The sequence below is a fragment of the Hemitrygon akajei genome, chromosome 4 (genome assembly GCF_048418815.1).
Source record: "Hemitrygon akajei chromosome 4, sHemAka1.3, whole genome shotgun sequence".
Lineage (NCBI taxonomy): Eukaryota > Metazoa > Chordata > Chondrichthyes > Myliobatiformes > Dasyatidae > Hemitrygon > Hemitrygon akajei.
Genome location: NC_133127.1, coordinates 76,416,548 through 76,444,514, shown reverse-complemented (window position 1 = coordinate 76,444,514; position 27,967 = coordinate 76,416,548). Strand labels below are relative to the sequence as shown.

The window sequence follows — 27,967 nt, the reverse complement described above, 5'->3', positions numbered from 1 at the left end:
GAATCAACCTGTAAATTAATCTTCTGGAGTCATACAGGAGGATTCTTAAGTCCCTCTGCGCCTCTGATGTTTGAACCTTCTCCCCATTTAGATAATAGTTCACTCTATAGTTCCTGTTACCAAAATACATTATCGTGCATTTCCCAAAACTGTATTCCATCTGCCACTTTTTTTGCCTATTCTTCCAATTTGTCCAAATCCTGCTACAATCGCATTGCTTCCTCAGCACTATCCCTCCACCTATCTTTGTATCATCCACAAACTTTGCCATAAAGCCATCCATAATTCCATTATCCAAATCATTGACAAACACTATGAAAAGTAGCTGTCCCCATAATGACCCCTGAGGAACACCACTAGTCACTGGCAACCAAGCAGAAAAAGCCCCTTTTATTCCCCCTCGCTGCCTCTTGACTGTCAGCCATTCCTCTATCCATACTAGTATCTTTTCTGTAATGCCATTAGGTTTTATCTTGTTAAGCAGCCTCATGTGTGGCACCTTATCAAATGTCTTTTGAAAATTCAAATAAAAGACATTCACTGCCTCTCCTCTGCCTACACTGCTTGTTATTTCCTCAAAGACCTCTAACAGATTTGTCAGGATTTCCCTCCACAGAAACCATGCTGTTTTTGGCTATTTTGTCATCAGTCTCCAAGTACCTTGAAACCTTATCCTTAATAATAGACTCCAACACTTTTGTAAACACTAAGGTTAGGCTAATTGGCCTATAATTTCCTTTCTTTTGCCTTCCTCCCTTCTTAAAGAGTGGAGTGACATTTGCAATCTTCCAGTCCTCTGTGACCATGCCAGAATCAAGTGGTTCTTGAAAGACCATGACCAATGCATGTGTTACCTCTTCAGCAACTTCTCTCAAGACTCTGGGATGTAGACCATCTGGTCCAGGTGACTTATCCATCTTAAGACCTTTGAGTTTTCCTGGCACTTTTTCCTTTGTAATGGCAATGGCACTCACTCCTGTTCCCTGACACTCACAGACCTCTGGCACATTGCTACTGTCTTCCACAGTGAAGGGTGATGCAAAGTACCCATTAAGGTAATCTGTCATTTCTTTGTCTCCCATTACTAACTTGCCAGCATCATTTTCCAGTGGTCTAAAATTAATTCTCACCTCCCTTTTACTCTTTATATAATTGAAAAAACTTTTGGTATCCTGCTTTATATTATTGGCTAGTTTGCCATCATATTTCATCTTTTCCCTTCTTATAGCTTTGTTTATATTTGCCTTTTGTTGGATTTTAAAGGCTTCCCAAGCATCCAGCTTCACACTCATTTTTGCTCCCTTAAATGCCCTTTCCTTTGCTTTTATGTCACCTTTAATTTCCCTTGTCAGCCACGGTTGCCTACCCTTGTCATTTGAGAATAACTTCTTCTGTGGGACATATCTACCCTGCACCTTGTGAACTATTCCCAGAAACTTCAACCATTTTTGCTCTGCTGTCATCCCTGCTAGTATCCTCAACCAATCCACCTGGGTAAGCTCCTCTCTCACCTCTGTAATTTTTTTTATTCCATTGCAATACCAATACATATGACTTATGCTTCTCCCTCTCAAATTGCAGTATGAATTCAATCATATTATGATCACTGCCTCCTAAGGGTTCCTTTACATAAAGCTCCTCAATAAGGTCTTGGTTATTACACACCCAAGGTGGAGTCGGTGGTGAGGAAAGCAAATGCAATGTTAGCATTCATTTCAAGAGGTCTAGAATATAAGAGCAGGGATGTGATGCTGAGGTTTTATAAGGCATTGGTGAGACCTCACCTTGAGAATTGTGAACAGTTTTGGGCTCCTCATCTAAAAGATGTGCTGACATTGGAGAGAGTTCAAGGAAGTTCACAAGGAAGATTCCGGGAATGAAAGGATTATCATACGAGGATCATTTGATGGCTCTGGGTCTGTACTCACTGGAATTTATAAGGATGGGGGGGGGGGGGGGGGGAATCTCATTGAAACCTTTCAAATGTTAAAAGGTCTGGACAGAGTAGAAGTGGAAAGAATGCTTCCCATGGCGGGGGAGTCAAGGACTAGAGGGGTGTCCATTTAAAACAGTGATGTGGAGAAATTTCTTTAGCCAGAGGGTAGTGAATTTGTGGAATTTGTTACCACAGGTAGCTGTGGAGGTCAGGTCATTGGGTGATTCATAGGTTCTTGATTGGACATAGCTTCAAAGGATATGGGGACAAGGCTGTGAAGTGGGGCACAGGAGCGGAAAAAAGGGCCAACCATGACTGAATGACAGAGCATATTTGATGAGCCAATCACCTAATTCTGCTCCGATGTCTTCTGGTCTTATAAATGACTTGGATGAGGAAGTGGAAGGATGGGTTAGCAAGCTTGCAGATGACATGAAAGTTGGTGGTGTTGTGGATAACGGACAAGATTGACATAGGTTACAATGGAATATAGGCATTTCAAAGTAATTTTTTTTATCAAAGTACATACTGTACATGAGAGCATATACTACCCTGGGATTTATTGTTCTTGCAGGTATTCATGGTGAATACAAAGAAACACAACGGAGTGAATGAAAAACAGCACACGAGATGGACCAATAAGTAATGTGCAAAAGACAACAAACTGGGCAAATACAAGAAGGAAAAAAACAAACAAGATATAATAATAAATACATAAACAATATTGAGAACAAGATGACGAGTCCTTGAAAGACAGTCCATAGGATGTGGGAACAATTCAGTTTTAGAATGAGTGAAGTTGAGTGATGTTATCCCCTCTGGTTCACAAGCCTGATGGATGAGGGGCAATAACTCGTACTCCTCAATAATAAACAAATGTTTTGAGAGGCTGGTCAAGGACTACATCTGCAGCATGCTACCACCCATACTGGAACCGATACAATCGACTGAGTGATGAAATAATAGCCACTGCTCTACACACCATCCTTACACATCTGGAGAAGAAGGATGCTTATGTGAGAATGCTGTTCTTGGATGACAGTTCAGCATTCAACACCATAATACCCTCCAGGCTAGACAAGAAGCTCAGAGACCTCAGCCTTCACCCTGCCTCGTGCAGCTGATCCTGGACTTCCTGTCAGATCGCTGGCAGGTGGTAAGAGTGAGCTTCCTCATCTCTGCCTCTCTGACCCTCCACACAGGTGCCCCTCAGGGTCCTAAGCTATCTCCTTTACTTCCTGTGTACTCATGACTGTGTCACCACCCACAGCTCCAATCTGCTCATTTAATTTGCTGATGATACTACATTGATTGGCCTAATCTCAAATAATGACCAGGCAGCCTACAGAGAAGTCATCACCCTGACACAATGGTGCCAAGAAAATAAACTCTCCTTCAATTTCACAAAAACAAAGGAGCTGGTTGTGGACTACAGGAGGAATGGAGACAGGCTAACCCCTATTGACATCAATGGAGCTGGGTTGAGAGGCTGAACAGCTTTAAGCTCCTCGACATACACATCACCAAGGATCTCAAATGGTCTATACATACCAGTTGCATGGTGAAAAAAGCACAACAGTGCCTCTTTCATCTCAGACAGTTGAAGAAGTTTGGTATGGTACCCTAAATCTTAAGGACTTTCTACATGTGCACAATTGAGAGTATCCTGATTGGCTGCATCACTACCTGGTATGGGAACTGTACTTCCCTTAATCGCAGGACTCTGCAGAGAGTGGTGTGGACAGCCCAGCATATCTGTAAATGTGAACTTCCTACTATTCAGGACATTTACAAAGACAGGTGTGTAAAAAGGGCCCGAAGGATCATTGGGGACCTGAGTCACCCCAACCACAAACTGTTCCAGCTGCTACTATCTGGGAAGCGATATTGGAGCACAAAAGCCAGGACCAACAGGCTCCAGGACAGCTTCTTCCACCAGGCTATCAGACTGATAAATACACGCTGACACAATTATATTTCTAAGCTATATTGATTGTTCTGTTGTACATACCATTTATTACAAATTACTATAAATTGCACATTTAGACAGATGTAACGTAAAGATTTTCACTCCTCATGTACGTGAAGGATGTAAGTAACAACGTCAATTCAATTCAACTGTTCCTGAATCTGGTCGTGTGGGACTTGAGGCTACTGTACTTCCTTTCTGATTGGCAGCAGAAAGAAGAGATTGTGGCCTGGATGGTGGGGGTCCTTGATATGATGGATGCTGCTTTCCTGTGACAGCACTCCTTGTAGATGTGCTCAGCAGTGGAGAGAGTTTTACTTATGATGGACTGGGCTGTAGCCACAATTTTTTGTAGGCTTTTCTGTTCAAGGGCTTCGGTGTTTCCATACCAGTCAGCATACTCTGCACTGTACCATCTACTGAAGTTTGTCAAAGTTTTAAATGACATGCAAACTTCTAACAAAGTAGACACATTGCCATACCTTCTTTGCCATGACAATTGCATGATGGACCCAGGACAGATTCTCTGAAATTATAACACTGAGGAATTTAAAGCTGCTGACCTTTTCACACCTCTGATCCCCTTATGGGGTCTGGCACATGCACCTCTGGCTTCCTCCTCCTGTAGCCAATAATCAACTGCTTACATTGAGTGAGCGGTTATGTTCTAACATCATTCAGCCAGATTTTCAAACTCCCTCCTATATGCTGATTCCTCACCACCTTTGATTTGGCCTATGACAGTCAGCAAACTTAGAGATTGCACTGGAGCTGTGGTTTACCTCACAGTCGCAAGTGTAAAGCGAGTAGTGCAGAGGGCGAAGCACACAGCTTTGTGGTGTACCTGTGCTGATGGTGATTGTGGAGGAGATGTTGCCACTTCAAACTGATGGGTCTGCAACTTGGGAAGTCGAGAATCTAATTGCACAAGGAGGCATTGAGGGGATAGTATTGAATGCAGATCTGTAGTCAATGAAGAGCATCCTGATACATGCATCGCACTGTTCAGATGTTCCAAGGTTGAGTGAAGAGCCAATGAAATGGCACCTGCTTTTGACCTGTTGTAATGGTAGGCAAACAGAAGTAGAACAAGTCATTCCTCAGGTAGGAGTTCATATGTTTCATAACCAACCTCTCAAAACACTTGATCACTGTGGATGTAAGTGCTACTGGACAACAGTCATTGATGCAGGTTACTACTTTCTTCTTGGGCACTGGTATAATTGAAGGTTAAAAATATCACTGAACACTCCAGACAGTGGATAAGCACAGATTACCCTCCAGAATGATTCTCTCATGTCAGCCTCAGAGACTGAAATCACAGGCTCCTCTGGGTCTGTAGAAGATCATGAAGATACTTCCATGTTTTGTTGGTCAAAGTGAGCATAAAGGCATTGAGCTCTTCTGGGACCAAAACTATGTTGTCACATATGCGCTTGGTTTTACTTTATAAGGGGTGATGGCATTCAGGCCCATTCACAGAGCATCTTTCTGTGATTTCAGTTTGGTCCAGAATTGCCATTTCACATGTAACATGGCTTTCCAGGGGTCACACCTGGACCTCTTGTATTTTACCTGGTTGCCAGACCTGAACACCACTTATCTGACTCTCAGCAGATCTCTTGGTTCATCTAGAGTTTCTTTTGGGGAAGACTCTGAATAATTTTGTGGGGACACATTTGTCCACCACTGATTTTATGAACTCCATGACAACTGTGTCATATTTGTTTGAATAATGCCAACCTGGGCTGAGAAGTGGCAGATAGAGTTCAATTCTGAAACATGTGAAGCGATACACTTTGGAAGGTCAAATTTAAAGGCAGAAAACGGGGTCAATGGCAGGATTCTTAACAAAGGGGAAGAACACAGGGATCTTGGGGTTCAAGTCCACAGATCTTCAAAGTTGATAAGGTAGTTAGAAGATGTATGGTGTGTTGGTATTCATTAGTCAGGGGTTTTGAGTTCAAGAGCCACAGGGTAATGCTGCTCTAGTTAGATCACACTTGGAGTGCTGTGTTCAGTTGTCTCATTATAGGAGGAATTTTGAAGCATTAGAGAGAGTGCAAAAGAGATCTACAAGGATCATGCCTGGATTAGAGAACACATCCTTGGAATAAAGGACGAGAAGCGACAACTGTCAATGCCAGGGGACATCCTTTTAAGGTGAGTGAAGGTGTCAGCGTGTGTTTTTTTTTGAAACACTGAGTTATGGGTACCCGAAACACACTGTTGGGGTGACGGTAAAGGCTGATAGAAGAGGAACATTTAAGAGACCCTTAGACACATGGATGTAAGAAAAATGGAGGATTATGGGGTATGTTGGAAGGAGGGATTAAATTGATTGTGGAGGTGGTTTACATAAGTTGGCACAACATCACGGCTAAAGGGCCTATACTGTACTACAAAGTGCTGTACTGCTCTATGTTAAACTGCACTAAGATATCTTGAGAAGTAAGAAAATAGTAACAAAGAGACACTTTAAGTATAATGCTTAAATCACTAACATTAGAATGGACCATGAACAAGTAACTTTTCATCCATATTTTGGCATGAATCATGTATTTCTCCAAAACATAAAATATTTTGGAGCATGAAAGATCTATGCCTATTTTAGCCCATTTGGAAGCAGTAATGGGATACTGATGCAGGATAACAGCATCTTGGCAGATATTCAGGCTAATTTTATCTTTTACGTCTGTAACAGTTCAGTATCAGAATACCATGTAAGGAATCAAACAATTTGCCAGCTTTTACGTGGCATTCCTAAGTTGCTTCAATTCACCTTTGTCTTAAGAGGATTTACAAATTCCAGACTTACAATGGAATTTTACTTTCAGATCTGTGCTGGAGTGGACCAGCTGTTAGTAACTTTTGCAGTTGTTCTGAGACTGCTCAGCTGCTTGTGTAGCCACAATTATTAAACAGACCACAATAAATGAGAATTTAAAATATTTAATGAATATTTAAAGCTCCCACAAATTATTTTAAAAATGTTGTCTTCCTTCTGTGAAGAAATCAAGTTCACAGTATTATCTAAATGATACAGTTGTCTTTGAACCAAATGGGTTTTGAATTCTAAATCACTTCTGAACAAGAATTTCATAGTGGGCTGTGACACAGTTTGAACGTGCCAATGGTAAATAAATAATTGTTTTATTTTAATGTTAGAATCAGTGAAATAGCTTCATTCAATAATATAGCTCTATACCACTTTAGGGACAAAGATTTAAGTTTCCCATGCTAAGGGAAGTGGGACAAATCTATCTGTCCAATTTCCTTCTCAAATCTTCTACTTCCGTGTCTTGTATTCATCTATGGAAAAAAGACCAGCAGAGAGTTATGTCTAAAGCCAGATTTTAAGCCCTTGTCTCAAAATCACTACTCTTTCCAGCAGTTGCTCCTTTTCCTAAAGAGTCTCAGAACCAACTGTTACATTTGCAGTTGTGATGTCCAGTTTAAACCACGCTGAATTGCTCACCTATTTAATCCATTACAAAGATTACCAGTACCAGTTCAGCAATATCATGACTCAGCCTACCCATCACTGAAATCCATGTATAGGCATCTGTCATGTGTTGACCCAAAGATTGCCCAGATGTCTTTCCATCTGTAAACTGCAGATGATCACAAACTCCACTGCCATAATCTATTCTGGACCTGGTCCTGCTCACTTGGCATTCCACTCCTTACTTACCAACACATAATTCCTATTTTTCAGTACCTAACAAATTTCCATCGTCATTAAATCCCTAATAGCCTTGCCTTTCTGCTTATACCTGGTCAGCCCTAGAATTCTTCATGAATTCTGCTCTCTCAACTCTATATCCACTTGCTTCAAACTAATTTGTTGTGGATATGCTGATGACCAGTGTATAAAATACATCAAATAGGGTTCAACTGTTTGAGATTGTTATGCCGACTTCACACAGTACCTGTAAGGATGTAGTCTTCAGTTCAGAGGTCATCATTTTAAAAGAACAGTCAGAAAAGTACCAAGAGACAGAAGTGGGGAAAAGCATAAATTGCAACAGTGCCATCTTTTGGGCAGTGTTGTGGCAAACAACAACCAGATGAGCTACTTCATCTTCCACCGACATCAAAACAAGAAACCACTGACTCAACACCTTGCTTTATATCTAGGTTTGCATGCAATCAATGATAACATATTGGTTAATAATGATATCGTAACAGTCTTGTCAGCTTCGCACAGGTTCTCTCTTACTTAATATTTATTGTCCTCCAAAATATAATGCCTCTTTTATCAATGAATATTCTGATTTATTGTCTATAATAATTATGAATTATGAAAGGTTGCAATGGTAGGCAATTTCAATTTTCACATAGATGATCAGTGCAACTCCAAAGCAAGAGAGTTCACAAACATTCTGCAATCGCTTGACGTTGACCTGCATGTCACTCAGCCAACACATAACAGAGGACACACATTAGATTTAGTCAAATCAAAGGGACTCAGATCCTAAATATTGGCACTTCAGATTGTTACTGTATTTTCTTTAATGTAACAATACCTGCTACTAGAATTAAAGAGGAGTGCATTGTTAAGAAATGTTTTATTGATACCACAGCTGCTTCTGGCTTCTCTAGCCGGTCAGTTTGAATTTAGCATTTACTTTAATACAGCTTGCCTTGTAAGTAATAAGGTGGAAAATTTCAACTCTAAACAGAGGGCCAACATAGTAGTCCCCTTAAAAACTTAAGAAATCACCTACCATAAAGCCATGAGAAACTCAAGCAGTCTGTAAAGTCAAAAGAGAATGCCGTAAGGCTGAATGTGAATGGAGGGAGACTGACCTAACTGTTCATTATGAAATCCTGAGGGCTCAAACTAAATATAACACAGCAGTTCACCTTAAGAGACAGTCGTACTTCTCTAAAATTATTAATAAAGTGCAAGTAATCCAAGAGCATTGTTTTCAACTATTGATTGTTGGTTAAACCCAGATGGTTGCTGAAAGCATCTGAGGCTAAAAGTGAGTTTGCAACATTTTTTACAGAAAAAAATAAATAAGATGCAATATAATAAAGATCTCAAGAATAAACCTTGTTGAAACTCAACAAGCTCAACACTGTGCACTAAACTCCTTTACTAAAATAAGTTTACCTGAACTTTGAGCAATAACTACTCAGCTAAAACTGTCCACTTGTGTCCTTGATCCTATTCCCATCAGCTTTTTAAAACAAGTTTCTGACGCACTAATCAAGAGTGCACTTGACATAGTTGTATACTCACTGGTTTCTGGAATTTTCTGGATGCCTCAAAAACTGCAGTACTTAAATCCCTGCTTAAGAAAAATAATCTAGACTGCTCTGTTTTGGACAATTTTAGACCCATTTCCAACTTGCATTTTCTAAGTAAAATTTTTGAAAAAGCAGTTTTTCAATAATTAAGTGATTACTTGAATAAAAATTCTATTCTTGACGAGTATCAGTCAGGTTTAGGTCACATCACAGTACAGAAACTGATTGATTTGAAGCAGTTAATGACTTATGGCTTAACGCTGATGCAGGTAACATATCAGTTCTTGTTCTCTTAAGTTTGAGCGCAGCATTTGATACCATAGAACACAGCATTCGCATAAACCACCTTAGTCAATGGGTAATTCTTTCTGGTATTGTCTTAAGCTGGTTTCAATCTTATATAATAGGAAAAAATTCTTTGGTAGCTCTGGTGATTGTCCAAAATCCATGATATTTTGTCTAGTATGCTGCAAGGATCAATTCTTGGCCCATTATTGTCCTCACTCGACATGCTCCCATTGAGTCAGATTATTTCAAACCACACCTATGCAGATGACACACAACTGTATTTATCTATTACATCAGATAACTCTGAGGCTCTAAACCCTTAGTCCAGTGTTTTACTAGTATTACAGAATGGATGAGTTGAGATTTCCTTAAACTAAATATGGGGAAAAAACCCAAAAATTTTGGTTATTGGTAGCAATAAAAAAAATTAGAAATAATAATTAGAAATAAATTTGATCATCCGACCTTACAAATCAAGTCCAGAAGGAAAGAGCTTGGGTGTTATTAATGACTCCAGGTAAATTTCAAATCTCATATTAACCGTATTACTAAAACTGCCAATAAGACTACTATAATGCACTCTTTTCACGAATGCCCATGTGCTGTTGTGAAAAGCTTTGTGAGTTACTGCAATGTATTCTGAAAAAGGCTACATACTGTAGCAGCTTGTTCAAAATGAAGCAGCAAGAATCTTAACCAAAAAAAATGAAAATCTGAGCACATTTCACTGGGTTTGGCATCATTACACTGGCTGCCTATGTCCGTTAGGATCAATTTTAAAATACTTTAATTGGTTTTGAATAATCTAGCACCTCCATATACTTTGGAATATCTATCCCCTTACAACCCCATCGTAACCTTAGATCCGTGAATACTGGGTGAGAAACATAGAAAACCTATAGCACAATATAGGCCTTTCAGCCCACAAAGCTGTGTCAAGCATGTCCTTAGCCTAGAACTACCTAGGCTTACACATAGTCCTCTATTTTTCTAAGCTCCAAGTACCTATCCAGGAGTCTCTTAAAAGACTATCGTTTCCACCTCCACCACTGCCGCCAGCAGCCCATTCCACGCACTCACCACTCTCTGCATAAAAAACTTACCCCTGACATCTCCTTTGTACCTACTTCCAAGCACCTTAAAACTATGCCCTCTCATGCTAGCCATTTCAGCCATGGAAAAAAGTCTCTGACTATCCACATGATCAATGCCTCTCATCATCTTACACACCTCTATCAGGTCACCTCTCACCCTTTGTCACTCTAAAGAGAAAAGGCCGAGTTCACTCAATCTATTCTCAAAAGGCATGCTCCCCAATCCAGGCAACATCCTTGTAAATCTCCTCTGCACACTTTCTATGATTTCCACGTCCTTCCTGTACAGAGGCAACCAGTATTGAGCACAGTACTCCAAGCGGGGTCTGACCAGGGCCCTATATAAGTTGCAACATTACCTCTCAGCTCTTAAACTCAATCCCACGGTTGATGAAGGTGAATGCATCCTATCAATGTCCCGCTGTAACCTCTGACAGCCCTCCATACTATCCACAACACCACCAACCTTTGTGTCATCAGCAAATTTACTAACCCATCCTCCCCCCAACCTTCCTCATCCAGGTCATTTATAAAAATCACGAAGAATTAGGGTCCCAGCACAGATCCTGAGGCACACCACAAGTCACTGACCTCCATGCAGAATATGACCCATCTTTGCCTTCTGTGGGCAAGCCAGTTCTGGATCCACAAAGCAATGTCCCCTTGGATCCCATGCCTCCTTACTTTCTCAATAAGCCTTACATGGGGTACCTTATCAAATGCCTTGCTGAAATCCATATACACTACATCTGCTGATCTTCCTTCATCAATGTGTTTAGTCACATCCTCAAAACATTCAATCAGGCTCATAAGGCATGACCTGCCTTTGACAAAGCCATGCTGACAATTCCTAATCATATTATGCCTCTCCAAATATTCATAAATCCTGCCTCTCAAGATTTTCTCCATCAACTTACCAACTATGAAGTAAGACTCACTGGCCTATAATTCCCTGGACTATCTCTACTCCCTTTCTTGAATAAGGGAACAACATGCGCAACCCTCCAATCCTCCGGAAGATCTCCTGTCCTCATTGATGATGCAAAGATCATCGCCAGAGGCTCAGCAATCTCCTCCCTCGCTTCCCACAGTAGCCTGGGGTCCAGTCCCGGTGACTTATCCAATGCATGCCAAAAGCTCCAGCACATCCTCTTCCTTAATATCTACATGCTCAAGCTTTTCAGTCCAGTGCAAGTTATCCTTACAATCGCCAAGATCCTTTTCTGTAGTGAATACTGAAGCAAAGTATTCATTAAGTACTTCTGCTATCTCCTCCAGTTCCATACACTCTTTTCCACTGTCACACTTGATTGGTTCTATTCTCTCATGTCTTATCCTCTTGCTCTTCACATACTTGTAGAATGTCTTGGGGTTTTCCATAATCCTGTCTGCCAAGGCCTTCTCATGGCCCCTTCTGGCTCTCCTAATTTCATTCTTAAACTCCTTCCTGCTAGCCTTATAATCTTCTAGATCTCTATCATTACCTAGTTTTTTAAGCCTTTTGTAAGCTCTTCTTTTCTTCTTGACTAGATTTTCAACAGCCTTTGTACACCACGGTTTCTGTACCCTACCATCCTTTCCATGTCTCATTGGAACATACCTATGCAGAACCCCATGCAAATATCCCCTGAATATTTGCCACAATTCTTCCGTACGTTTCCCAGAAAACATCTGTTTCCAATTTATGCTTCCAAGTTCCTGCCTGATAACCTCATATTTCCCCTTACTCCATTTAAACATTTCCCTAATTTGTCTGTTCCTATCCCTCTCCAATGCTATGATAAAGGAGATAGAATTATGATTACCATCTCCAAAATGCTCTCCCACTGAGAGACCTGACACCCGATCAGGTTCATTTCCCAATACCAGATCAAGTACAGCCTCTCCTCTTGTAGGCTTAACTACATATTGTGTCAAGAAACCTTCCTGAACACACCTAACAAACCCCACCCCAACAACCCTGTTATTATTACACTTTTGCTTAGTGTTCCTACAGCCAGCATATAAGAACTGGTAAATGCAATGTACACTGCAGATGGTGTGGTCAAAGCAATATGTACAACACGCTGGAGGAACTCAGCAGGTCGTGCAGCATCCGTGGAAATGAGCAGTCAAAGTTTCCGGCCGAAACCCTGCGTCAGTTGTACATATAAGAACTGGTGATGCAGCCTTTTACTTTTATGCATCAAAAATCTGGAACACTCTACCTACCAACTGAAATACACCAGGGTCGTACTGTAGAACACATTTAAAAAAACATAAACTCTATTTTTTAAAATTTGGCTTATTTATAGGATTACACAATGCCTGTTGATGTTGATAATATTTATATAATTTGGTCTATATGATTATGTTTTATTCTATATAATGTTTGTCTTTACTTATGATTTTTAATTTTGGCTTGTATTTTTATGACTGCATTGATTTATCTTTATAATCTATGTAAAGCACATTAAGCCTGTATTTTAATGTATGAAAGATGCTATATAAATAGAACTATTATGTTGATAAATTGCAAATTAAGTTTCTTAAAAATTGAACTGACAAGGAGTTATTAAGTAATTTCTTCCAGCATTTCAAATTTCCTCTCCCTGCTTTACAAATAAATGTGAAATTAATATCTTTGATTAATTGCACCTGAAAGAGCTGCTAACTGGCCCAATTCACATTGCTTTAAAGGGGGAAATTTGCTCTAGACTTGTCTTAAATTCATTGATTAACACAGTGTCACCATTGTATATATACTTCTTAACTGCACGAAAGCTTTCCTTTCCAATGTCATTAATATTCTTGAGCAGAATTGGCAACGTTAATCCCAGATAATCTTTTTTTTAAGTTATGCGATTTGAACATTGCTGGCATTGCTGGCAGGATATACAATATATCCCAATCCTAAACTTGTGAGCTACCTTCAATTGTGAAGAAGAATTCACTGTCCTATTGGCTAGAGAATTCCACCTTTAAGGAATGGGGAAAATGATCAAACGACTGCTTTGTATTGAATGTGTGTTATTAGCTGATCTTATCCATATCTTTATAATCTTAATGTACTTGCTCAGAAGCTCATGGAAAAGCTTTATGGAGTCAAGAGGCCTGCCATCCACCACAGCATACTCAATCTCTGACCTGCTCTAAAGTCATAAAACAACTTTAAAAAATATATATCTAACTCCAAGACCCAAACTGGAATGTATCTTCTATCCGTTTTAACTTGAAGTGAGGCAGCAACATATATAAACACAAGAACATAAGAAAATGGGAGCAGGAGCAGCTTATCAGGCCCCTCAGGTCTGTCCAAACATTTAGTATGCCCATGTCTGATCTGTCCTACGTCTCAATTCCTCTTCTGTGCCAGTTCTCCATGACCTTGAATTTCTAATTTTGAAAGATCTATTCATCTTCACCATAAGTACTATTAATAACCCTTCCTCCAACACTTTCAGATATCCACCACTCAAATAATAAATTCCCATGTACTTCAATTTTAAATGACCAGCCAATTAGGTCCCTCTGTTTGAGTGCAAACATCTTAATATCTATCATGCCTCCTTAAACTCTCCTGTTTCAAAGAGGTAATTCTTCTAAACTCAAGAGGCAATTCTGTTTCATTCAGCCAATCTACAAATGTAAACAAGACTGGCATGAAGTATAGGTGCATAAATCCAATCTCATCCTTTCTTTACTTCATTAAAATAAGGAAATTGAATATAGTGATGAATTTAGAAATATTGTATACAATAACCTTTCCCGCGATTAATTCTGGGGATGGATCATACATTGGGAGATGAAATTTCACATATCTGGTTGGTACATATTTTATTAATCACGTCTTTTTACCCTACATTTCAGATAATTTGACAAACATCACTCTGTACTAACCCTTCTATCATACACAAGATTACTTAAGGCTTGCTATTCAATCATTTATTTTTTAATGAAGGGAAGTTTGATATTCTCATTTATTTCATTACACCTCAGTCCAATTACCATGGCAGCTTTCTCATTTTTTGCATATATTGTGAAAGCCTGAGGGTATCACATACAGTGTATCATTGGGGGATACCATATGTAATCAAAGTAGTGGTATGAAACATGATTTCTTTATGGTTTACATTTCATAGTACACTCCTCAAGAAAAAGTTACAAATGTCAAACATAACTTGTCCATTACAAATCTGCTAATGCTCCTGTTCTTTCTAGTTCAAATAACCATCTAAAAACATAGATATTAGTGTCTTCTCCACAACCGATAATTGACTAAATAAACTTATAATCTTCAAGTTTCCCTTTTATATACTTGCAAATAATCTTTTATTATTATATTAATTTGTTAAACTGTATTTCCTTCAACTTTCCTTCTAACTTTCAACAACTTGTGTTTGCCTGGGTTGAACTTGCATGTACTACTCAAGGCTAACAAACAGAATTAAACAAGTAAGCCAAAAAGCTACAAAAAGCATCATTTGAAAATTTCAATACAGCTCCTGTTTGCAGATTCTGAAGCCATAATATGACGACTACTTCCAACATCCAAAGATTAAAGTGAAAAGTCAAGCAATAACAACTTACACAACAAAGATCTGTTATTATTTTCACTTATCAAGTAGAGGTCAACTCCATGCATGATACTCAACAAACCGAATATAATTTCATAGGGATACGTCATATCACAGCTTAACAACCTGACAAGAACCCACCAGGATGTAATTATATTGGTTGAGATTCTGAAATATTCAGTATTGCGTCAGATTGAGTTGTGCCAGCCAGGCTCAATGTCAAGATAACTTGTTTACTATTACTAATATTTGAATAGAAATTTTGGATTGATAGGTTATTCCAATGGCAGGTTATCAGGCCAAGCACACTTACACTGGGGTTGGGTTTTAATCTCCTCCTAAAATACAATCCCAATCAGCATCATAATAAAGAGTTTGAAAAATGTTATGTTTCTTCTTGATGTTATTTTGGGCCATGGACAGCAAAGTCAAAAATTATGCACCACACTTTAAAGTACAACAAAGAAATATAGGTCCACAACTAGATGGTTGTTCAGTGCACGGTAACAAAAGAATGCAACTTATGACAGGAGAATTGCATGTTTAACAATGTTTGCATTTTTGTGAAACATTAGTTTTAAAAAAGGATTAAAGAGATCAGCCATAGCTGAAGCAGTTAAAAACATCCTGTACGAGAAATTAGAGCCAGAAACTGCTAGGTCTTAGATGAACAGCTGGGAGATGAGATTAACCTGAAGTCCTATTTAACCAGCATGGACAGAATGGCCTTTTTCTGTTCCATGACTTTCAATTATTTTATTTTGAGTGCTTCAATACAAAAATCAAGTGATAAACCTTGGTATCATTTTCAATTAGGTTTTGAAGTCCAGCAGTAACCATCAGGACAACTTAGATCTACTTCCACCACTTTCTTTCATTACATTTAGCTATCTTTGATCTATACAATTTCCTCGTCCTAATCACCACAATCCCTATTTTAACCACTTTTTCCATTGCTGTTTCCATTTCTTCCATAAATTTTGTTATTTTACCTATTTTCGTCCATGCTCAAAGTTGTCCCTCTTATAAAATTGCAAACACATTAACAGATGATTTACTGCATTGTGGAAAAAGTTATTAATTCCTGGTAGGAAGGGAAATTGAAAGCCAGGAGACAAATTTATTGTAAAATGCATAAGTATGCACAGATGTAATGAAAATCATACTTGAAGCAGCATCACAGGCACATACTATCTTAAAAGTAGTATTTACAAATAAAATAAATTAAGCATGAATGACACAAAATTTTTTAGAAGAAAACACAATTAGTACAAAAACAAAGCCCACTTTAGTGCAAGGTAGTCAAAGTGACCATAGTATTATTAAACCATAGTGATTAGGGTTTTGCCAGTTGGTTCAAGACCCAAATGATTGAAGTAGCTGGTCTTTAACTCAGTGGTGTGGGACATAACATCTAAGTACCAAGAAAGTAGAGCACATTTTGGTACACAATTTTAGTACCATTGTGCTGTGTTCAAAGCAAAAAACATGAGTAAAGTAGGAAATTATGGATATGCATGTCAGTTTTTTGTTTGTATTGCTGAGTAGTTTTTTAAAACATTAAAATCAGAAAAACACGTGTGTAAACAACTTGAAACATACCAGTAAGCCCATAATTTGTTTCATCTGCTTGTTTGTCATTTGCAGGATTAAAAAATGGAGACAGAATTTGATTCTTAAATTTGGTCTAGCTGCAGATCTAAGAAAATTTTGTCCAACTATGGCAGTTAACAGCATAAAATAAACAGACTGATATGGAAAAGTACTTCCTTGGAAATACCTAGATGAACTTGCACATCATTGAACATCACCATTAGTCAACTCAGTTGTTACTAATGCAGAACAAAGGTCAAGAGGTACGTGTGATACTGTTCACACTGCCATTTGTCCAAGCCACAAAACAAGCAGTCAGCAATTGCTGCACAACCTATAAACATGCAGAAGAAATTCCAGTGCTCTCTTCCCTAAACAGCAATTAAGGGAGTGGTGGGATCAAATGTAACTGAGTGTAAGTTAATCTTACACGCTTCAGTAAGCTATACTTCCAGCTGTCAAACATATCAAAGTTATTTCATATTGTCTTTGGTGAGAGCCAAGTTGAATGTGTACATTTCAGAAACTATCACTCCATCCGAAAACTTGAATAGGGCTGTGCTTAGCCTCACAGTCATAAGTATAAAATGAGTAGAGCAGGGGACTAAGTAGACAGCCTTGTGGTGTATCTGTGCTGATGGTGATTTTGGAGGAGGTGTTGCCAATTCGCACTGACAAGGGTCTGCAACTGGGGAAGTAGAGTATCCAGTTACCCAAGTCTTAGAGGTTGTGATTAGTTTTGAGGGGATGATAGTGTTGAATGCTGAGCTGTAGTCAATGAAGCACATTACTGCCTAGATCTTCCAGGGTTGAGTGAAGTGGCAATGAAATGGCATTCTTTACCATCCTATCTCACCGTGCCACCAACTTTGGATTTGTACACTCAGGTCCCTCTGTCCCTCTCTAGATTTAATCATACCTGTAACATTAACATGTAAGCCATTAATGAACCCAACAATCAGTGAGCATCCCAGCACCAATTCCTGAGGTACACCACTGGTCACAGGCATTTAAGTAACAAAAGCAAACCTTTGTGTGTGCATTGTGCATTTAATAACAAAAGCAAACCTTTGCATTGTGTGTGCACGCGCCCTTAACTCCTGGTGCAGTTGTCAGGGCGCTATCATGACAAGCTTTTTGCACCAATCTTTTTTGATGATTGCTCATCGTACGCCGTGTCTTGGGCATCTGAAACCTGGCGGAACCCATCCCTCTCCAGGTTTTTTTAACAAGGTTGAATTGCTAGCTCGACACTCAACCCAGGCACGGATGGAAAACGTGCAAGGGAGCACGTTCAAACCCGGGACCTCTCGCCTCAAAGTCCAGTGTTGATGCTCCTGAGCCACCATCCTCCATCTATTACCAAATAGATTTCAAATTAGAACCCAATCCTGTGGGTTATAACCTCTATGGATCAGTCTTCCAATAAATTACCCTCATCTACACCACAATAACTCAATCAAATTAGACACAAAGGGCTTCTCACCAGTTAAGTCACACAGACGAACCCTGATCAATCCCTGCCTTTCTCAGTGTATACTGATCTTATCCAGTATTCCACCCACCCAACTCCCACCCCCATAACCTACCTACCACTGATAGGCTCAATAACCTGTAATCGCCCGGCTTAATTTGAGAATAAAGGAACCACAGTTGCTATTGTCACCCTGGTGTTCTTGCACCTTATCAGTGTCCATCGAAGATTTAAACATCTCTGCAAAGCCCAATCTTCAACCTTGCTTTCCACAGAAACCTGGGATAAATTTCATTATGCACCAGGGATATATCTATCTTTATGTACATTAAAATGTGCAATACTTCTTTTTTAAATGAGAATACACTCATGACTATCACCAGTTCCCTCCCTGAAACCTCTGAACTACCATGTTTTTATCTTTAAAGAATTTTTCGTTTCAGACCTCACTCATGTCCAGTGGCTCCATGCTGATTGCCTCTTTGGTTGCTAACAGGCTTCATTCTTCCCTTGATCTTAACATACTTACTAAATGTTTTGGAATTTTCCTTAATCTGCTAATAATACCTCATGCCCCCATATCAACCAATTGTCCCCTTTAAGGACCAACAAAACTCTATATTCTTAAATGTTTTCAGTAATCTCTACCTTCCCACAAGTTTCATTTCTTTCTTAAACAAACTGTTCCTGTACTGGAGTTCTCTAATATCTGATTCACAGCTCCTGTGACCATCTGCCACATCTACAACATTTAATCAATAACAAAATCCTGTTGTGTTTCTGTCTGATCATGGTTACTCTTAAATTGACAGACAATATTGTAGTTATGCCACAACTTGGTGACTTCAATGTTTCCTCTTCATCATGGTAGCAGTTTTCACTGCAACCTGATACAAATAACACATTCAAGTGAAGCTTTTTTCCCCAGGATAACAACTTAATTGGATATCAATGGGAATTACATGTTAAAATAAGATTCCAACTCATGTATACAACAGGATACATTGTACGATTTCCCCAACCAAGAATGCTGGGGAAAGAAACTTCATTGTGATAATTCATTCAATAATGTTATATTGTGCAGATTCAGAACAGCATCACCAGAGTTATCATATATTAGTTTCAAGCCTGTGGGATAATGTGCAATATGCACAGCAGAAAGTTATCCTAAAGGAGGGAAAAAAACATTTTTAAATGCACTATAATCCACTTACATATGCAAAAGTAACAATTCAATTCCGCAAATTTCAAAACCAGGCTTGGGTATAAATGACTTTTGAACTCACAGCATCACAAGTTATTTTTAACAAACAGTTTAAATTTACCAATGCAGTTATAAGTTCAATCAGGCTGGACCAAAGCAGGCGTTTATAGTGAAATATATATATATATATATATAATTATATTCTTCTAACTGCCCTAGTACCTTAAAGTAAAAAGCTAATTTGAACATTGACATCTATTTTACTCTGCCTGCAACAGCTGGAATTAGAAAATATTTCAGAAATGTTTCCAAAAATCTACACCACTTCTCCCCACCCTTAAAACCAAATTCTGCTGAAGACCACAACCAAAAAGAAGAATGTGAACAATGCTCATGGAAACTTTACTCCATTTCAACTTGCATGTGCCAGGCATGCTCTTGCACAAATCATGAGTTCAGTTTTCAAGAGATCATAAATGGAGTAGACAAGCATTGCAATCATTGCATCAGGAATTCAAACATTAAATGCTTATAAAATTAGACATTTTAGTTGATGACATGACAAAAAGTATGTTATTGTCTGAACCCCCCTAAAAATCTCAGTGGTTAAATTTACTAATCAATGTGTTGGAGACAGACAAACCAACTTGAAGCCAAATGAACTTTATAGAGTAAGTTAGAAGATACTATTAAGCTGCTACAAATATGCCTCAGCTTGCTTTCACAAGGGATGGATATACAATAGCATGCCTGATTTTGCTCACTTAAAGTGAGCTCTGTTAAAATGTGTACAAACAAGATCTACAATAGCCTTAAGAACAAAGTGGCAATGCTTATTAAAATGTAAAAGAGTATACCAGTACACTGGTGTTTCCATGGTGGAGGTGGGGAGGGGGGTGAAGGGAGAGGAGCTGAAGACAAAATTGTTTTTTCACAAAAAGCATTGACCTTGCCCATTTTCAAATACACACAAATGTTGCATTAGGGAATACATGGCATGTACACATGAGCTAAAATTAACTGGTAAAGAACGATAAATAAACATCTGAGAAAGTGAAGGTTTTAAACACTTGGCTCTGATTGTTGGCATTGACATCATTCATTGATGGCCACATTAGAATGCCTACTGCTGCCAATGTAGATGATTTATCTAAACATTTAAACAATTAGCTAAAAAGTTGCATTTTCTTGAGGTATTTTGCACAGATCTGTAAAGCACCATATTGCACATCAGACAGATATAAGGTGGATGAAATTTTAAATAGATAAAACTAGTAATAGATTTAAACCGTACTGTAAAAATTCTGAATCTTGCACTCACATCCTAAAACATTACTAGAAAATGTTACCAAATAAAGAAGTTTTTAAAATAAATATTCTAAATCTAAATATTCCAAAGATATGCAGGTCAGAACAGGAACAGGGATAGGAATTAACATGGTTGGCCACCGGAAATACCACTTTTGTCAGATGGAGAGATGCTCGACAAATCGGTACCCCAGTTTACATTGGGTATCTCCAATGCAGAGGAGGCCGCATCAAAAGCACTAGATATAATGGAGTTAACAGATGGTTTACTGCTGTCTTCTCAAGTGCATTTTGGCATTGTCAAGAAATACTATCTTGTGTTAATGTTATCTGTACCAATTAAATGAATATAATGCATTTTAAATGTTGAGCATAAACTCTTACAAATCCTGAAGCTCTCTTAAACCTTGGGGAAAAGAGGGTTGAAGTTATTGGATCAAAATTTCAGATGGGCACACAACATGGAACCATTACTGTATTGCATTTTTAATGTATTATGTGCAAATCTACAGAAAAATGATATTCTTATTGCCTGCAGTAACTGAAGCAAGTTTGTGAGTAAAATAAAGTCATGACTGCACTTTATTAAAGGAAGCACACAGTATGAAGATAAAATATCATCTATGATAATGCTTCATCAGTTTTTTTTTGTGTAGCTCATATAAACCAATGGTTTAAAATACCTGAAAAGAATGTAGGTACTCAAAATGTGAACTAATTCTGTAAACAACTGCACTTGTTGGCTGAGAATCACATAGATGCATCAGCATAGAAATAGACCTTTTAGCCTACTGAGGCTGCACCAGTCATTAATCACCCATTTAAACTAATTCTCTACTAATCCTTTTTTCATTCTTCCCACACCACTCAACACAAACAATGACTTAAAATTAACCAACCTGGCTATTGGCCAAGGCTCAACTAGGTTCCATAAATCACTTTCATCTTTTTTAAATCAGAAGAATCGTCACCTATTGCACAATTTTATTTACAGCACCTAGGAAATGAACCAGTCCATCCCTACATACAGCAAGGTTCCATATCATTCATAAACACAATAGATTCTGCAGATGCTGAAAATCCAGAGGTAAACACACAAAATGTTGGAGGAACTCAGCATCTATGGAAATGAAAGTAGTTGACGTTTTGGGCCAAGGCTGTACTTCAGGAGTGGAAAGGGTAATTCACCAGCTTAAAAAGGTGGGAGAAGGAAAGGAGGACTAGCTAGAAGGTGATTGGTGAAGCCAGGTGGGTGAGAAAGGTAAAGGGCTGGAGAAGAAGGAATCTGACAATAGAAACAAGCGGACCATGGGAGAAAGGGGAGAAGGAGGGGCACCAGGGGGAGGTGATAGGCAGGTGAAGAGAACAGGTAGGAGGTCAGAGTGAGGAATAGAAGAAGAGAAAAACAAATTACTGGAAAGAGAAATCAATGCTCATATCATTAGGTTGAGGACTACCTAGGCAGAATATGAAGTGTTCCTTCTCCACCCTGAGTGTGGTCTCATCATGACTAAAGAGGTCAGTAGCCTGAGGAAAACCTGCCGCAATATTCAGGGTCTGGGATGACTGATCTCAAAATAAACAATAAAGCAAGATACAGTGGCATGCAGAAGTCTGGGCACCCCTGGTCAAAATTTCTGTTACTGTGAATAGCTAAGCGAGTAAAAGATGACCTGATTTCCAAAACACAAAGTTAAAAGATGACACAGTTCTTTAATACTTTAAGCAAGATTACTTTTTTATTTCCATCTTTTACAGTTTCAAAATAACAAAAATGGAAAAGGCCCGAAGCAAAAGTTTGTGCACCCTGCATGGTCAGTACTTAGTAACACCCCCTTTGGCAAGTATCACAGCTTGTAAACACTTTCTGTAGCCAGCTAAGAGTCTTTCAAGTCTTGTTTGGGGGATTTTCACCCATTCTTCCTTCCAAAAGGCTTCTAGTTCTGTGAGATTCTTGGGCCGTCTTGCATGCACTGCTCTTTTGAGGTCTATCCACAGATTCTCAATGATGTTTAGGTCGAGGGACTGTGAGGGCAATGGCAAAACCTTCAGCTTGCACCTCTTGAGGTAGTCCATTGTGGATTTTGAGGTGTGTTTAGGATCAGTATCCTGTTGTAGAAGCTATCCTCTTTTCATCTTCAGCTTCTTCCAGAATTTGCTGGTATTTAATTGAACTCATTCTTCCCCTTATCCGTGAGATGTTCCCCGTGCCACTGGCAGCAACACAAGCCCAAAGAATGATCAATCCACCCCCGTGCTCAACAGTTGGAGAGATGATCTTTTCATGAAATTCTGCACCCTTTTTTCTCCAAATATCTGCTCATTGTGGCCAAAAAGTTCTATTTTAACTTCATCAGTCCACAGGATGTATTTCCAAAATGCATCAGGTTTGCTGTCTGGCCCACTGAGTTCTGCCAGCATTTTGTGTTTTCATTCTGTCTACAGTGTTCATCTCCTTTCATTTCCTGCCCATTCCTTAAGACCATAAGACATAGTAGCAGAATTAGGCCACTCAGTCCATCAATTTCATCAATGGAGTCCATCAATGACTCCATCGTGGCTAATTTATTATCCCTCTCAACCCCATTCTCCTGTCTTCCCCCATAACCTTTGATGCCCTAACTAGTCAAGAACCTATCAACCTCCGTTTTAAATATATTCAATGACTTGGCCTCCTCAAATATATTCAATGACTTGGCCTCCTCAAATATATTCAATGACGTGGCAATGAATTCTACAGACTGACCACCCTCTGGCTAAAGAAATTCCTCCTCATCTCTTTTAAATGATGTTCCTCTATTCTGAGGCTGTGCCTTTTGGTCCTAGACTTCCCCACTATAGGGAATCACCTCTCCATGTCCACTCTATTTAGGCCTTTCAATATAGGTTTCAATGAGATCCCCCATCATTCTTCTGAACTCCATTGAGTACATGCCCAGTGCCATCAAATGCTCCTCATATGTTAATCCTTTCATACTCGAATCATTCTCGTGAATCTTCTCTGGATCCTCTCCAATGCCAGCACATCTTTTCTTAGATAAGGGGTCTAAAACTGCTCATGATACTCCAAATGCGTTCTGACCAATGCCTCATAAAGCCTCAACATTACATCCTTGCTCCTACATTCTATTCCTCGTGAAATGAATACTAATATTGCATTTGCCTTCCTTACCACCAACTCAATCTACAAGTTAACATTTAGTGAATCCTGCGCTCCCAAGTATCTTTGCACCTCCAATTTTTGAATTTTCTCCCCATTTAGAAAATATTCTATGCCTTTATTCCTTTTACCAAAGTGCATGACCATACAGTTTCCTACACTATATTCCATTTACCACTTTGCCCACTCTCCTAATCTAAGTTGTTTTGTAAACTCCCAGCTTATTACATGCCCCTTTTCCTGTCTTCCTATCATCCACAGACTTGGATGCAAAGCCGTCAATTCCATCAACCAAATCATTGACATAATAGACAATAGACAATAGGTGCAGAAGTAGAAGTAGATCACCACTTGTCACTGGCAGCCAACCAGAAAAGGCCCCTTTTCCTCCTCCCAGCTAGCCAATCTTCTATCCATGCTGGTATCTTTCCTGTAATACCATGGGCTCTTACCTTGTTAAGCAGCCTTATATGCAGCATCTTGTAAAAGGCCTTCTGAAACTCAACGTAAACATTCACTGACTTTGTCTATCCTCCCTTTTATTCCTCAGATTTGTCTGTCAAGATTTCCTCTTTGGCCTATTTTATCATGGACCTTCTAATACCCCAAAACCTCATCCTTAATAATGGACTCCAAACTCTTCCCAACCACCGAAGTCAGGCTAACTGGACTATAATTGTTTTTTTGCCTCCCTCCTACCTTAAAGAGTGGAGTGACATTTGCAATTATCCAGTTCTCAGGAACGATTCCAGAATCTAGTGATTCTTGAAAGGTCATTACCACTGCCTCCACAACCTCTTCAGCTACCTCTTTCAGAGCCCTGGAGTGTAGTCTATTTGGGTGAGGTGACTTATCTATTTACAGACTTTTCTGCTTCCCACACACCTTCTCCTTAGTTACAGCAACTACACTCATTTCTGCTCATTAACACTCTCGCATTTCTGGCATACTGCTAATGTTTTCCACAGAAAACCCTAGCCTTCTGGCATTTTTTTGTACTCCTTACTACCTCCCCTGCATAATTTTCGAGTGGTTTAATACCTACTCTCGTCTTTTGTTTACTGTTTATATGTCTGGAAAAAAATTAGTATCCTCATTTATATTATTGATTAGCTTACCTTCATATTTCATCTTTTTTCTCCTTATGGCTTTTGTAGTTGTACTCTGTTGGTTTTTAAAAGCTTCCCATTCTTTTACTTTCCCACATAATTTTTGGAATGTATCTAACCTATGCCAACTGCCCCCGAAAACTCCAGCCATAGCTGTTCTGCCATCATCCCTGCTTATGTCCCCTTCCAATAAACTTTGGCCAGCTCCTCTCTCAGGCCTTTAGAATTCTCAATGGTAATACTGATACATCTGACTTTATCTTCACGCTCTCAAACTGCAGGGTGAATTTTATCATATTATGATCACTATCTTCTACGGGTTCCTTTACCTTAAGTTCCTTAATTAAATTTGGTTCAGACAGACAGACATACTTTATTGATCCCGAGGGAAATTGGGTTTTGTTACAGCTGCACCAACCAAGAATAGTGAAGAAATATAGCAATATAAAACCATAAATAATTAAATAATAATAAGTTAATCATGCCCAGTGGAAATAAGTCCAGGACCAGCCAATTGGCTCAGGGTGTCTGACACTCCTAGGGAGGAGTTGTAAAGTTTGATGGCCACAGGTAGGAATGACTTCCTATGACGCTGAGTGTTACATCTCGGTGGAATGTGTCTCTGGCTGAATGTACTCCTGTGCCTAACCAGTGCATTATGGAGTGGATGGGAGTCAATGTCCAAGATGGCATGCAACTTGGACAGCATCCTCTTTTCCGACACCACCGTAAGAGTCCAGTTCCACCCCCACAACATCACTGGCCTTACGAATGAGTTTGTTGATTCTGTTGGTGTCTGCTACCCTCAGCCTGCTGCCCCAGCACACAACAGCAAACATGATAGCACTGGCCACCACAGCCTCGCAGAACATCCTCAGCATCGTCCAGCAGATGTTAAAGGACCTCAGTCTCCTCAGGAAATTGAGACGGCTATTACACAATGTTGTGTCATTACACAACACCCAATCTAGAATGCCTTTTCCCCTAGTGGGCTCAACCACAAAATGCTCTAAAAAGCCATCTCCTAGGCATTTTACAGATTCCCTCACAAAGGATCCTGCACCTTTTTGATTTTGGCAAACTACCTGCCCATTGAAATCCCCTATGACTATCATAACATTGTCCTTTATATATGCCATTTCTATTTCTTGCTGTAATTTTACCTTTTTTCTTTTTTTAAAATCTTGCATCTACTATATCTGAAAGCCTCTAGAATACTACCACCCAGACATTGCATTCCAGACATCCATCACTGTGTTTAAAAAAAATCTTGGCCTGCACATCTTCTTTAAACTTACCTCTTTCATCTTAAATTCACATACTCCAATATTTAGACATTTTAACCTTGGGAAAGATACTGTCTGTAAACACTATCAATGCCTCTCATAATCTTATGAACTTCTATCAGATCTCCCCTCAGTCTCTGCCCCTCCAGAGAAAGCATGTTTGTCCAACTTCTCCTTATGGCATATGCCCTCTATTCCAAGCAGCATTTTGCTAACCTTTTTCTTCACTCTCTCCAAAGCCTCAAAATCCTTTCTCACAAAATGCTGGAGGAATTCAGCAGGCCAGGCAACATCTATGGAAAAAAGTACAGTCGACATTTTGGGCTTGAAATGTCAACTGTACTTTTTTTTCCCCATAGATGCTGCCTGGCCTGCTGAGTTCCTCCAGCATTTTGTGTGCGTTGCTCAGATTTCCAGCATCTGCAGACTTTCTCTTGTTTGTGAAAATCTTTTCTCTATTGGCTGACCAGAATTGAATGCAATACTTCAGGTGTGACCTAACTAGAGATTTATGCCGTAACACAACTTACCAATTCTTGATCTCAATTACTCTATTAAGAAAGGCAAGCATACCATATGCCACTTAAACAAGCCTAGAAAGCAGCCAGTAAGTTGTAAACTCAGCCGTAAGCACGAGCCTTTCTAGTATTGAAGATACCTTCAAAAGGCAATGCCTCAGAAAGACCCCATCATCCAGGACATGCCCCCTTCTCATTGCTACCGTCAAGGAAGAGGTACAGGAGCCTGAAGACACACACTCAACATCTCAGGAAGGGATCTTTCACCATCAGATTTATGAATGGAGAATGAACCCATGAACACAACTTCACTATTTTTTGTTCTCTTTTTTCACTACTTACTTAATTTTTTATAAACTTAATGTAATTTTTAGTTTTCTTTATTATTATATATTGCAATATACTGCTGTTGCAAAAGAACAAATTTCAATGACGTATGCGAGTGATATTAAACCCGATATATTATTAAACCTGTGTAGCCACCTTCAGGAAACTATGGATTTGGATCCAAGATCCCTCTGACCTATTGCCTTCAGCCTTTACTCCAAATGCAAGGTAGTACAAAAGTAAGGAAGTCTGAAGTAAAACAGAAATTGCTGCATTCGTGCAATGGGACAGGTAGCATCTGCTGAGAGAGAAAGTGAGCTAATGTTTCAGATTTATGTCCTATTACTTGGGTAATGTTTTTGTCACTGCACAGGGTTTTAGTAATACTACAACAGGAATACTCAGTACAGTTCTGTTTTCCTTATTTGAGGATATATTTGCCATTTAGGCAGTAAAGCTCAATAGATGAGGAATATGCACTGTGAAGAAAGACTGATTTGCACACTGAACTTTACAACCTGTGGTGATCTCATTGAATATCATGATTTTGAATAATCTCAGATAGGATCAGCTCTGTGGGTTTAAGTGCAAGGCAAAGGGAAATTACTTAGTCATTTATGACTTGGACAAGAAAAGATTTCTTCCTGCAGAGTTATAAATCATTAGAATTATGTACCCAAGTGAACTTCGGAGAAGCCTGAGGGGCCATATGGCATATTTCTACCCCAATTTATTATGCTTTAAATTGATTAAGAATTCAAGTCAGCAGAATATTTGGTAATTCTAAATTCTAATATTTTGATTCTACAATGCAGAAAATAAAACCAAGGTAAATTATAAAATCATTTACACTACTGTATATTAAATTCATTAAACCATGCTCAAG

General features: G+C 39.0%; 1 protein-coding gene across 1 annotated transcript in view; it reads right to left on the bottom strand.

Annotated features, from left to right (window-relative positions):
- Positions 1-6,779: 6,779 nt before the first annotated feature.
- The window catches only part of LOC140726470 (uncharacterized), a 158,475-nt gene continuing 137,287 nt past the window's right edge, over positions 6,780-27,967 (bottom strand). Inside the window, exon 3 of the mRNA XM_073042897.1 lies at positions 6,780-7,217. Coding sequence (XP_072898998.1) covers positions 7,146-7,217 — 72 coding nt within the window. The 3' untranslated portion in view covers positions 6,780-7,145. The remainder of the gene's footprint in view (positions 7,218-27,967) is intronic.